A 12,586-nucleotide genomic window follows, 5' to 3' on the forward strand; every position below is an offset into this window, starting at 1 on the left:
AGGAAAACACCGACTAGAGGAGAGAAGTGGATGGTAGGACATGTGTTGGCACAACTTCCACTTTACTAGACGGAGCTGTAGGGACTAAAAGTTGTACGGGAAGGCAGATAGTGCAATGCATCCAACAAATAATTGAGATAGTAGGACGGAAGTGCTACTCCATGATGACGAGTTTGGCACAGGAGAGGAACTCGTGGCGGATCGCATCATACTGGTTTGATGACCGATAACAGAAAGGGATGGTATTAAGTTACTCTGTAATCGGTTTTCAGAACACTAACTAACAGATGAAAGACGTTTTGTTACGACCTGATTAACTTCTAATTATGGCTGTGCAGACCAACTCTTCTGATGACGGCAGACTGTAATTTTGCGGTAGTGTATTCGAGACACGGAACCTGCAAATGAGAATGAGGCATGGGTTGTGTTACAGAGGGGTCAGACACAGTCGACGATGGCGGAGGAGACGGCAGCCGCAGCCCAGGAGCTGATGCTCGACGAGAATGTGGAGCCTCCAGCGGGCTCTGCGCCGGCCAAGACGTGGCCCCAGTACCTCGCCGCGCTCACCGGTGAGTATCTAGTATCCAGTACCCAGCACGGCTCAGCGTGGCCCTAGTACCTCGCCTCACACAAGGATGAACGCTTAAAATACAGTTCCCTGCACTGCTCATGGTAGCCCCAGTACCTGGTTGCACACACCGAAGTGTAGCAAGGTCCTAGTACCAATACGCAGCACCCAGTACCCAACATTGCTCTAGCTGATGAGGGCTCGATTGCTGGGGCGGCTCTCACTAAGTGGAGCATACACCCAACCGGTCACCGATTTATGTTACCTTTTATACGACTGTGGTGCATGTGGTAGTCACGAAGTTTTGATCATCACCCCGGAAAAATAATGTTAAGTAATAAATGTTTTCTTTGTTTGCAGGTACATGAGATGCGTAGTGTGGCATATATTAAAATTCCGCGTCATAATTCCGTGGCATGCCGCTAGAGAGGTAGAAAACACTGTGGTGATTCTGCACTTTATTTTTCCAATGTTGTAATTGCAGCTGTATGGCTACCATCGTGCATATTTACACACACTGCCTGATTAAAAGAGTGAAATACTCCGACGACATGCTTCGATGACACTGTAACTTCGTGTATATGCGCACCAGTAGCGGGTATGTAAATGATTACAGTTTCAATTCTCTGTGACAGGTAGAATGCCCACCAGAGTCCATTCCTGTGGTCCGTGTTGTTTCCAGGCCCGGTAGGGCCTATAAACAGCATAAACATCAGATTTTGAGTGATCACTGTGAATGACGAGGAGATGCAAACTACTCGTGTGAGACGATGGTATCAGCACCTGATTCTGAAAGCACAATTTGAGAGTGACCTCATTGTGGGTCTCTGTCTCCCTTCGTGGACAAATAATGCAATATAGAGTTCTGTGTGAAATTTGATTGCGATAGTGCCCCGATGTTGGAAAGCATGGGAATGTGATGGGAGGCACATCTGTCGTGAAAGTTCCAGTACAGCACGTCGGATCGCATATGGCAAGATCATCGTACTGTACACCAACAACGTTGTAACCCATTCACATCTGCATCTGCCACTCAAGAACAAGAAATGGACTCCCTTCAACATTCTATCTCAACCCTCATCATTGCTCGGAGAGTAGCAGCAGCCGCACTAGGCAGTTACCGTCCCAGGTGCGGTGCAGGCTGCCATTAACATTGGAGTAATGCCATGCCGATGAATGGCACCGCGTTGTGTTCAACTATGCATTATAGTTATGCTGTACTGTGAGCGACTATTGTCACTGAGAATGGTGACAATATGTGAAGAGGTCCAATTCTTCCAATGTTTTGGAGAGACACAACGGTGTTGCTCTTGACGTAACTGTATTGCTGCTATCAGGTATGACATCAGAGCATGGCTGGTAGTAATTGAAGGATCTCTCACGGCACAACGGTACGTCACGGACGTGCTACGTCCACATGTGTTACCTCACAAGCGACAGTATCGTTCTGTCATTTTTCAACAGGGCAATGCTCATCCGCACATGGGAACTGCCTTTATGAAATGTCCGCATCATGTTGAGGTACTCCAATGGACACCAAGAAACACATATCTGTTCCCGATGCAGCATGTGTGGACTTTAACTCCGTCTCAGTGTTAGTACCGAACACACGAAAGACCAGTTACGACGGTTGTGGCACAGCTTGTCTCATGAGAGGATACGATAGCTGTATGACACCCTTATCAGCTGAACCACAGTGTCCATCCAGGCCAGAGGGGTTGCGTCTACTGATAAGTGGGAAAATTCCTTGTAAATTTGACTGGATTTTGTAATCACTGCAACAGCAGATACCTTTTGAGCCCCTGAAGTGTTACATCGTTATTTCGTCCTCTTCTGCGTGCTTCGTTTTCTTTCTGAGGCAGCGTATGTTATAACCTGTTCTAGTACGATACGAATCTCAAGTGTGTCCGAGAAATCGAGCTGCAAGGTTTTACGAACGATCAGCAGCACCACATGAGAGCGCCAGCCATCTAACATCGGCATAGCTGTAACCGTTTCGAGCGCAATAAGAAATTTAGAACTACATTAGTGACGAAAGCAGTGAAAGGTACAACAGTGGAATAATCACTACGTAAATGGCACCCAACCCAGTGCCTAATTAACTTCATCACCAACAATGAAGATGAGATGCGTCTTGTGTGTGTAAACACCATTAAGACTGAGCGTAATTAGAATTCCACGTTAAACTGTGTGGTTACCTCTACTACCCGAGACGAGAAAATTCCTAACACACTGCCAGAAAAAAAAATTATTTCATTTCCAGTGTATTCGAGATTTATTATTGCAACACTGCGTATGGAATCATGAATAGATTACATTTGCAGATCAGTAGCACAAGAGGTTCTGAGCTAACAGGTATCGACCCATTCCCAAACACTCGTACTAGTATATGGTGTAGAATCAACGTATAAAGACTCCTTTCTTACTAGGCAAATCACTGTTTAGCTCTACAGGGCCTTTATACTGAAATGTTTCCCCACACCACCTAGTATTGTCTTTCTATGTGTGTGAGTAACTGTATGTTCACTGTTGTGGGTAAATACATACAGCGTACACAGGGCGGTGTGTGAAACTGATAGCGATTACACGCTTCCGCTGTTGTAGAAATCTGCTCCAGATGCTGCAGATACCGTGTTGAGCTGAAAGTGGTAACCAAAGTACGGAGAAATATTCTTCGGGGCTCTGTTGCATAGCAATCAGATTGCTTTTAGTTCTGAGAAATGTCCAGTTACTATTGTGGATTTGAATTATCCGTGAAGTGACTTCTTTTCCGAAGAAAACATCGAACTATTTCACTAGAACTGAACGCTCCCGACGGAACTGTTCTCAAGCTGGTGTTTATTAGTAAATCACAATAGCAGTATATCGCTGGGTGTATAATAAGACGTACCTTCTTGAAATGAACAATATTTTATTGTTCTATTAACTGATTTCCTTCCATATTTACTTATATTTTACAATGTGAATCAAAAACTCGCAATGGCGTCGATTTTTTACATCACAAGAATGGCTCTCCTCCCCTAAAAATTACTCTTAACAAGAACAAAAAACTCTATATCCTAAGAATAATTATGTGAGCGCTGACCGCCACAAAGTAATAAACAATATCTTTGTCTCTCTCTCGCACTGTCACAGCAAGTTACGCTGCATGATACATCATAAACGGGCGGCAATGCAGGAATAGATTACGTTTGCAGATCAGTAGCACAAGAGGTTCTGAGCTATCAGGTATCGATCCATTCCCAAACACTTGTACTAGCATGTGGAGTAGCCTCAACGGGCGGCAATGCAAGCGCTGACTCTGGCATTCAGTCGATCGTATAGATATACGTATCCTCCGATACGTTTTGCCACGCCTGCTCGACCTGTTCACGTATTTCCGTAAGAAATGTTGGTCGGCGAGTCGCACGAGTCACTTCTCGTCCCATCAAATCTTACAAGTCCGGAGATCGTTCTGACCAGGGAGGTTTCGGCGCGTCTTCCAGATCACATTGAGTTTCGCGAGCAGTGTGTCGGCGAGCATGTTGGAAAAAAGAAAGGGTCTAATAACATTCTGCACGTACCGAGCTCTGATTAGCATCCCCTCCAGAAACACCAAAGGTGAACGAGAGTTGTAGCCAAAAGGCCTGGGGTGAGAGCAGTGTGTCTCGGACAAATACACTCTACGAGACAGCGCTAACCAGATCTACGTTGTACGCGCAAACGACAATTACTTCAGTGCAGTCAGGATCTGCTTTTATCGCTGAAGACCACTGCACACCATTCCACCTTCCAAATGATCCTCTGTCGGCACCTGTCGCGCTGCACACGCCGTTGCTCTGGCGTGAGTGGAATATTGGTTAGGGGTTACGTGTCCGTTGCTCCATTGCTAAAAGCCGGTTCGCAACAGTTCGTTTTGACACGTCTTGGCTCACAAGCCGTCTTATCTGTGCTGTGGTCGATGTACCACCTGCCACTACTGCTCTTACAATACGACGATCCGGGCAGCTGTAAGTGGTGCGTGGACGTCCAGAACCTCGTCTGCGGGTATGAGAATGTTCACATGACCACTGACACCAGCACCGTTGCACAACTGACGCTGCACGGAGTGGCCGCGCTGTTTGAGGCTCCATGACACGGATTGCGCGACCCCTGCCGCCGGAGGTTCGAGACCTCCCTCGGGCATGGGTGTGTGTGTTGTTCGTAGCAGAAGTTAGTTTAAGTAGTGTTTAAGTCTAGAGACCGAAGAGCTCAGCAGTTTGGTCCCTTACGAACTCACAAACGCACACACGCACACACACATACAACTGACGCAGCACTTCCAACGTGTGTCGCAGTTCTTCAAAAGGATCATCCCGCCACTGGGAAGGCCACAATTTGGGACCCTTTCAGATTCGCTCCTTTGGTTGTAGAAGCCACTAGTGTGTCTCCGTAGCATAGTTGGCTATTCCGTCACACGTTTGCATCATATCGAGCCTTCCGGTTGTGAGCATTCCCTATTAGAGGGTAAACAGTGTAACTTAGGTAGCTATGCCACTACGGCCTATGCTATCTGATCGCGGGAGATGTTTAAACTATCATCAGTACATCTACTCCCCCCCCCCCCCCAAGTGACACAGTAGTAATTTTTTGCGGCAGTGCATATTATCACCTCCAAATGAACAAGGGTATGCATAGTAAGGGAGAGTGGTGTTTGGAGCAGCCTTCGGTTTGATGATCAAGCTAACGTTTATCTGAAGAATGGTGTAGTCGTAAATTATAATAAAGAAAACGATTTCTGTTTGGAATCTTTTCTCTGGAGCTTGCCTTTTAACGTGTTCCATTTTACAGAGTAAGACATTCGATTCTGTCTGCAGTGAATGCCTTAGTGAACAAAATGTGGGAAAAGTTGTCATACGAATGCGATTGCGACGGTTATCCAGAACAAGTTTATACACCACATCGTAATCCAGCTGGTTTAACCGAAGATTGCTGCTTACTGAATCTTGTAGTGGGAGCTTGCAGTATCTCGAGGCGCTTCATAAGAAGGTGCTTCAATCAAGCCTTTAATCTGGGCGTCTGATAAGGTGTTACATATTGTCCAATGTCGGTAGTGGATTCGTTCGTCAAGTATGAAGATGGGTAAAGCAGACCAGTGAGGTGTGATTTAATTTCAGGTTGTTATGAGTGCTGGAAGTCGGTAAGACCATCATACACGGCTAACACAGCACTTCATGTGTCAATCCCGATTCCAAAATGGACGCGTACTACCGCGACTCAGTACGTGCCTTCATTATACCTCAAATTAGTATGCAGATGGATGATTTAATCCAGTGGACCTTATATAAATGAATATCGTGTTCTAGCATGGATCTTGCACTGGCTTACTTGGCGGTCCAGTTCAGATTGGGTTAAATCCCAAGTGTCGGTTCATTTAACAGCAGTCAGACTGAGGATTTCTGACATATGAGATGCTCTGTCTCTTAGGTGCTGCAGGTATTAAAACTAAACTAAACTCCGCACGAACAGGCCATGAAGGCTCAAAGTTACCTACCGGCCGCCGTGTCTTCCTCTGCCCAGAATCGTCACTGGATGCGGATACGGAGGGGCAGGTGGTTAGCACACCGATCTGCTGCCCGTATGTCAGTTTTCGAGACCGGAGCCGCTACTTCTCAAACAAGTAGCTCCTCAGCTTGCCTCACAAGGGCTGAGTGTACCCCGCTTGCCAACAGCGCTCGGCAGACTGGATGGTCACCCATCCAAGTGCTAGCCCAGCCCGACAGCACTTAACTTCGGTGATCTGACGGGAACCGATGTTACCACTGCGGCAAGGGCGTTGGCAGGTTTCCCAAATGCCGCCAACTAAAGTATGTGCCGTGAGGACCGTGACTTGGTGAAAATAGTCGCCGCTAGGACTATAATGCCCACTACATGTTGTTGACATGGATCGGCTTCGATAACAGAGGATTCTCACTGCAGATAGATGAGACATACTGCATTCGATCACGCGCCAATTTAGTGCTGAAACAAGGAAGAGCGGTGAGCATTTAAACGATCTCCAAGCTGTGAGATTCAGAAACCATCGTGCTGCATTTGTACCTCTGTTTACAGTACAGCACGGAGCACAGAGATTTGCATATGCGCGAGAACACCTGAGCTGATGTGTTGTGATACATGCTAGTAAGCATCGATGGAAGGATGTGAGAACGTCGAAAATCATATATGGCAGCAGGGGCCCGTTCAGGCTAGAGACGGGATAATTCTGCTGTAGTAGATGTTCACAGTGGATGCAGGAAAATGATCCAATGGACTATCATATTTTTCCCTTTGCTGAACCACAGCATACCTTAAGCGAGGCAAGGCGTCGCCCATAGCAGCGCTCCCAAATTGTCTGAGAAACACACCACAACTATTACGGTGCTCTCGGGCCTCCATCACATTATTCACATTACTCATTTTCTTGCAGTACATTTGCATTCTGAATTACGCAAAGATAAAAGGTTTGTGGAACTTTGTTCTCTGAGAAGCCTTCAGTTAAAATTTTCATCAATATCCACATTCTTTGAAGTATTCTACAAATTTAGTAATCCCATTCACATGGTAAATTTTATTTTGGTGTAATTCCGTTCGTCTTACAGCACTTAATATAGTGCCCTTTCTGAAATTAAGGGAGAGTTTATTTGCAGAGAAAGATTTATTAATTCTTTGATAAAAGTTGATAAAATTTCTTCTTGTTCTGTCGGTGTAATTGAATTAATTATAATACCTGTATCATTTGGAAAACGTACAAGGAGTGCTTCATGTTTATTAAGATATATATTAAGTGGAAGGTCATTCACTTGTATATTGTTCATCATTACTCTACCGCCAAAACTGGGATGTTGTTAAAGGATATTTTCTCTGTCTTTTAGTAAAAGTGACCCGAGATTTCCTGTGGCTCGTTACAGAATAATTGCCCATTTGTGTAACGTACGCATGTCGATTCTTCTTCGTGTTTAAAAACCTCCGAAAAGACATAGATGACGCTCAGACAAGCAAATGTCGAGGTATACCCCAAGTGTGGATAACAAATGTTGAACGTGTGACGTCACCAGATAGCGTACCTCACCGCACGTGCACCGGTTGAGTCTATCGCCCCTGATCATGCCAAGTCAAATATTCATGTCGGTGTCGCTCCGGGCTTACGTGCGTGACTTTAGCGCATGGGGCTCGGGATTCGAGTCTTGCGTCTGGCAGGCTGAATTTTTTTCCATTGTGCCCGACAATTGTGTGTTTACACTGAGTAGTAAGATTTATTATTTTACTGTCGGTCTCCTCGCCTCCGCTGGTTTATTGCAAAGTGCAGTACAACAAAGACCTACCATATTGTGTCACAATTGAATGAGTATAAAAAGTTGGACAAAGGCGAGGTACAGCGAGGACAGTAATTTTGTAACTTCTATGTTTACAACAGATCGCATTTACAACAGGTGTTCGAAATTTGCACCATTTGCTCGAATACAGTATTGCGTCTTTCAATTGTCCCTTCACCACGCCACCTGTGACGCCATATGTTCAACATTTCTCGTCGATTTTTGGGGTACTTCCCGACATTTGCAACATCATACATCTTATATTAAATTATTTTCCTCAACATCAGCCATGTCGATTCGGGTGTTTATAAACGTTAATAAGAACCATGCTGTAGACTTTTCCAGACCACACTACTGATGAAATATTCTCGAGCTTCCATTCAGGTAGCTGAGTTGAAATCCGTGACGTTTCTTCTTTGACAGAATATGAGCAGAGTGACACTCAACGAAATGTCCCGGGATTTCGGTGCAGGCACTCGGATGGAAGCCTGAGAATATTTCATCACAAACAGCGTTTCCTTTGCTTTCTCACCCTAATTTGTCATTGTATCTGTATTTCAGTGTAATTATCGGAACAATAGTCTAAATTTCCTTCTTGGAGCAAAACTAGACAACAGTAGTTCCCACTTGTCTTCGTCCTAGCCGTCCACTGTGGCCGAGCGGTTCTAGGCGCTTCAGTCCGGAACCGCGCTGCTGCTACGGTCGCAGGTTCGAATCCTGCCTCGGGCATGGATGTGTGTGATGTCCTAAGGTTAGTTAGGTTTAAGTAGTTCTAAGTCTAGGGGACTGATGGCCTCAGATGTTAAGTCGCAGAGTGCTTAGAGCCATTTGAACCATCTTCGTCCTAGAGCTTGTGTCCAGTTCTGCTCCATTCTGTCTCAGATTTGTTTTTCCGGCAGTGTCAGTTGTAGGTTGACACCGATACACAGCGGTCTGGGTGGGTTTACTGATGAAGAGTTGGCCGATATGCACCTCGTGCACAGGTTCACTGAATGCAGTGGAATAGTGACACAAAGTCTCAATGATCAACTGTTCCCTCACAGACGGCCACCACATCACGCTGTGTTTTGTGCTGGTACGTTTAATGGTTGCATATTACAGGCTTATCATTGCTGTGAAGGATATTTCTCTTAAACAAAGATAATTCTGGGAAGATACCGAGTAAGTCATAATTGAATCATTGCTTCGTAACAGGCTACGGGGGACCACGGGCAGTTATTATCGAAATATTCAGACAATATCACTGATCAACCTCCTAAATTCTGTCGATGCAGTTCGAGTTCACCTGCACAGCTTTCAGTACCTTGGATCAAAGTCCTTTTATCCAAGTGGAAGCAAGTCTCAAGGTCCTGTTTTAAAAAACGCTTTTTAATTTCGGCGTTGCGTAACGTAGAACTTGGGTTTGGTTACTTGAAATAATCGACCAAGCTAGATCTACACTACCGGCCATTAAAATTGCTACACCACGAAGATGACGTGCTACAGACGCGAAATTTAATCGACAGGAGCAAGATACTGTGATATGCAAATGATTACCTTTTCTAAGCATTCACACAAGGTTGGCGCCGGTGGCGACACCTTCAACGTGCTGACATGAGGAAAGTTTCCAACCGATTTCTCATACACAAACAGCAGTTGACCGGCGTTGACTGATGAAACGTTGTTGTGATACCTCGTGTGAGGAGAAGAAATGCGTACCATCACTTTTTCGACTTTGATAAAGGTCGGATTGTAGCCTATCACGATTGCGGTTTACCGTATCGCGACATTGCTTCTCGCGTTGGTCGAGATCCAATGACTGTTAGCAGAATATGGAATCGGTGTGTTCAGGAGGGTAATACGGAACGCCGTGCTGGATCCCAACGGTGTCGTATCACTAGCAGTCGAGATGACAGGCATCTTATTCGCATGGCTGTAACGGATCGTGCAGCCACGTCTCGATCCCTGAGTCAACAGGTGGGGACGTTTACAAGACAACAACCATCTGCACGAACAGTTCGACGACGTTTGAAGCAGCATGGACTATCAGCTCGGAGACCATGGCTGCGGTTACCCTTGACGCTGCATCACAGACAGGAGCACTTGCGATGGTGTACTCAACGACGAACCTGGGTGCACGAATGGGAAAACGTCATTTGTTCGGATGAATCCAGGTTCTGTTTACAGCATCATGATGGTCCCATCCGTGTTTGGCGACATCGCGGTGAACGCACATTTGAAGCGTGTATTCGTCATCGCCATACTGACGTATCACCCGTCGTGATGGTATGGGGTGCCATTGGTTACACGTCTCGGTCACCTCTTGTTCGCACTGACGGCAATTTGAACAGTGGACGTTACATTTCAGTTGTGTTACGACCCGTGGCTCTATCCTTCATTCGATCCGTGTGAAACCCTACATTTCAGCAGGATAATGCACGACCTCATGTTGCAGGTCCTGTACGGGCCTTTCTGGATACAGAAAATGTTCGACTGCTGCACTGGCCAGCACATTCTCCAGATCTCTCACCAATTGAAAACGTCTGGTCAATAGTGGCCGAGCAACTGGCTCGTCACAATGCGCCAGTCACTACTCTTGATGAACTGCGGTATCGCGTTGAAGCTGCATAGGCAGCTGTACCTGTACACGCCATCCAAGCTCTGTTTCACTCAATGCCCAGGCGTATCAAGGCCGTTACTAAAGCCAGAGGTTGTTGTTCTGGGTCATGATTTCTCAGGATCTATGCACCCAAAGTTCTAGTATAATATATTTGTTCAATGAATACCCGTTTATCATCTGCATTTCTTCTTGGTGTAGCAATTTTAGTGGCCGGTAGTGTATATCCGTTCCAAAATTCTATACCACTGCCCGAAACATTTTCTTCCAATGTGTGATCAGTTTCATCTATATTCTTGTGCTCTTATTGGAGGTTAAACCACTGTGATAATCACAACTGGCAAGCTGTACGATTTACAAGCTGCGCCTAGCTGTTATCCACTCGCTGTCTGCCTGCCCACAGTGACGCTGAGTTCGCTGTCAGTGGGCACCGTTCTCTCGTGGACGTCTCCCGCCCTGATGGAGCTCCAAGACGCCAACGCCACATCGGCGCCCTTCCACGTCACGCAGGATGAGGGTTCTTGGATCGGGTAGGTAATCCCACAGTTCACAGACAAAACAATTTAAACATCTAGAAGGAACGGTCCTTTGTATACCAAATACCCGGATACGTAAATTGATTAAAGGTGTACTCATCTTTGACGATTAGAGCATCCACGAGAGTGTATTAGATTTTTCATCAAGTCTCTTGTTTCCAGGAGTGACGTGGTGTATAATAGCCATGAAATGCATCATTTGGTTATGGGCCATTGTGAAGGGCCACCGATAATGCCGAGTACTTCCGTAGGACCACGTTAATAGTTCTTAAGAGAATTTTGAAGGGTCATCATTCTGGGTCAGCATGTGGTTATCTCGTCCAATTGTGAGACTTGAGGGGCCTTAAGATGTGACAGTTGCCCTGTGTGACTTAAGTGAGAACGTAAGATAACTTACATGTTCGTATACCATATCACCATCCATTGAAGAGGCCGTCGTTAACAACACGACGCGCAGTGATACTTGTGAATCATTAAATGTTACGAATGGTGTCGTATCATTTGTAGCGATGAAACTCGGTTCCGTCCTTCTTCTATCAGCTATCGTCTGCAAGAATGGCGATGCCGAAAGGAGAGTTCACATTCTGTCAATATTTTGCTGTTATAGCAACAGCCATTGTGAAGACAGCTATCACTTCATTTCAACTCCGGCAATGACAGCGCAGACATCCTTCTCCCCATATGTTTGACCCCATGAGTCAATATACTGGTTCGGTCTTGCAACAGGACAACACTTGCCCTCATCCGCCTCACGTCTGCTAATTGCCTGTGTGATGTTGAGGTGTTTCCCTTTCCAGAAGGATCTGTCGATCTGTACCCAATAGAATTTGGTATGGCGCCAGATCGGACGTTAATTCCATCTCAGTGATATTATCCAGGATATCGAGGACCAGTTAGAACAATTGCTAACCAACGTACTTTAATGGAGAATACATATGTATGACACAGTTCCCAACTAAAGAACGACAAGCATCCTTGGCCAACGGGCTGGAACTTCTTGCTGGCTGGGCACCAGCAGTGTGCTCATACAGTCTGCTTCATTGTCCAGTTAACTGGAGTGTGTAATCAAGTAAACGAAACAGCATAACCTTTCAATACGTGAAGTTACATTTCCCATCCTCCTCTCCTTACATGTGATTAACCTTTTTTGTCATAATGTATATACAAAATTACCATTTTCTTCCTTTATTTCTAGCCTAGTCAATCCTCCGAAGGGCGATCACGTAGCTTATACCGTGTATGCCTCGCTCACGTTTCTGTACCGCAGCAGGCGATAATGCCGTAATGACGTAATAGTATGTACAATGCAGAGCGAGTTGTAATCTACAGTGATGGACAGAGTCGCATAGATTAACAAAACATGCCGTTCTATATGTTGCCACAAGTGTGCTCGTGGAAATAAATGGTTTCAGTTCAAGGAAATCTCCACTGTATTTTGCTAATATTTACGCAAACCGTAGGGGAGCTGTTCTCTCGAAAATGTCATTGTTTCTTCGTAACCTGATCTATGCACTCACTTCGAAAGAGTACGATGTTTCTGAACTGATCCGCACTGTCTTCTAAAGCTATCAGAAGT

At 45.5% G+C, this 12,586-nt stretch overlaps 1 protein-coding gene across 1 annotated transcript in view; it reads left to right on the forward strand.

The window, feature by feature from the left end:
• The first annotated feature begins 454 nt into the window (after nt 1-454).
• LOC126474683 (facilitated trehalose transporter Tret1-2 homolog) overlaps nt 455-12,586 on the forward strand; it is a 64,714-nt gene continuing 52,582 nt past the window's right edge. The window contains exons 1-2 of the mRNA XM_050102162.1: nt 455-569; nt 10,878-11,004. Coding sequence (XP_049958119.1) covers nt 455-569; nt 10,878-11,004 — 242 coding nt within the window. The remainder of the gene's footprint in view (nt 570-10,877; nt 11,005-12,586) is intronic.

Source organism: Schistocerca serialis, chromosome 4, assembly GCF_023864345.2.
Source record: "Schistocerca serialis cubense isolate TAMUIC-IGC-003099 chromosome 4, iqSchSeri2.2, whole genome shotgun sequence".
Classification (NCBI taxonomy): Eukaryota; Metazoa; Arthropoda; class Insecta; order Orthoptera; family Acrididae; genus Schistocerca; species Schistocerca serialis.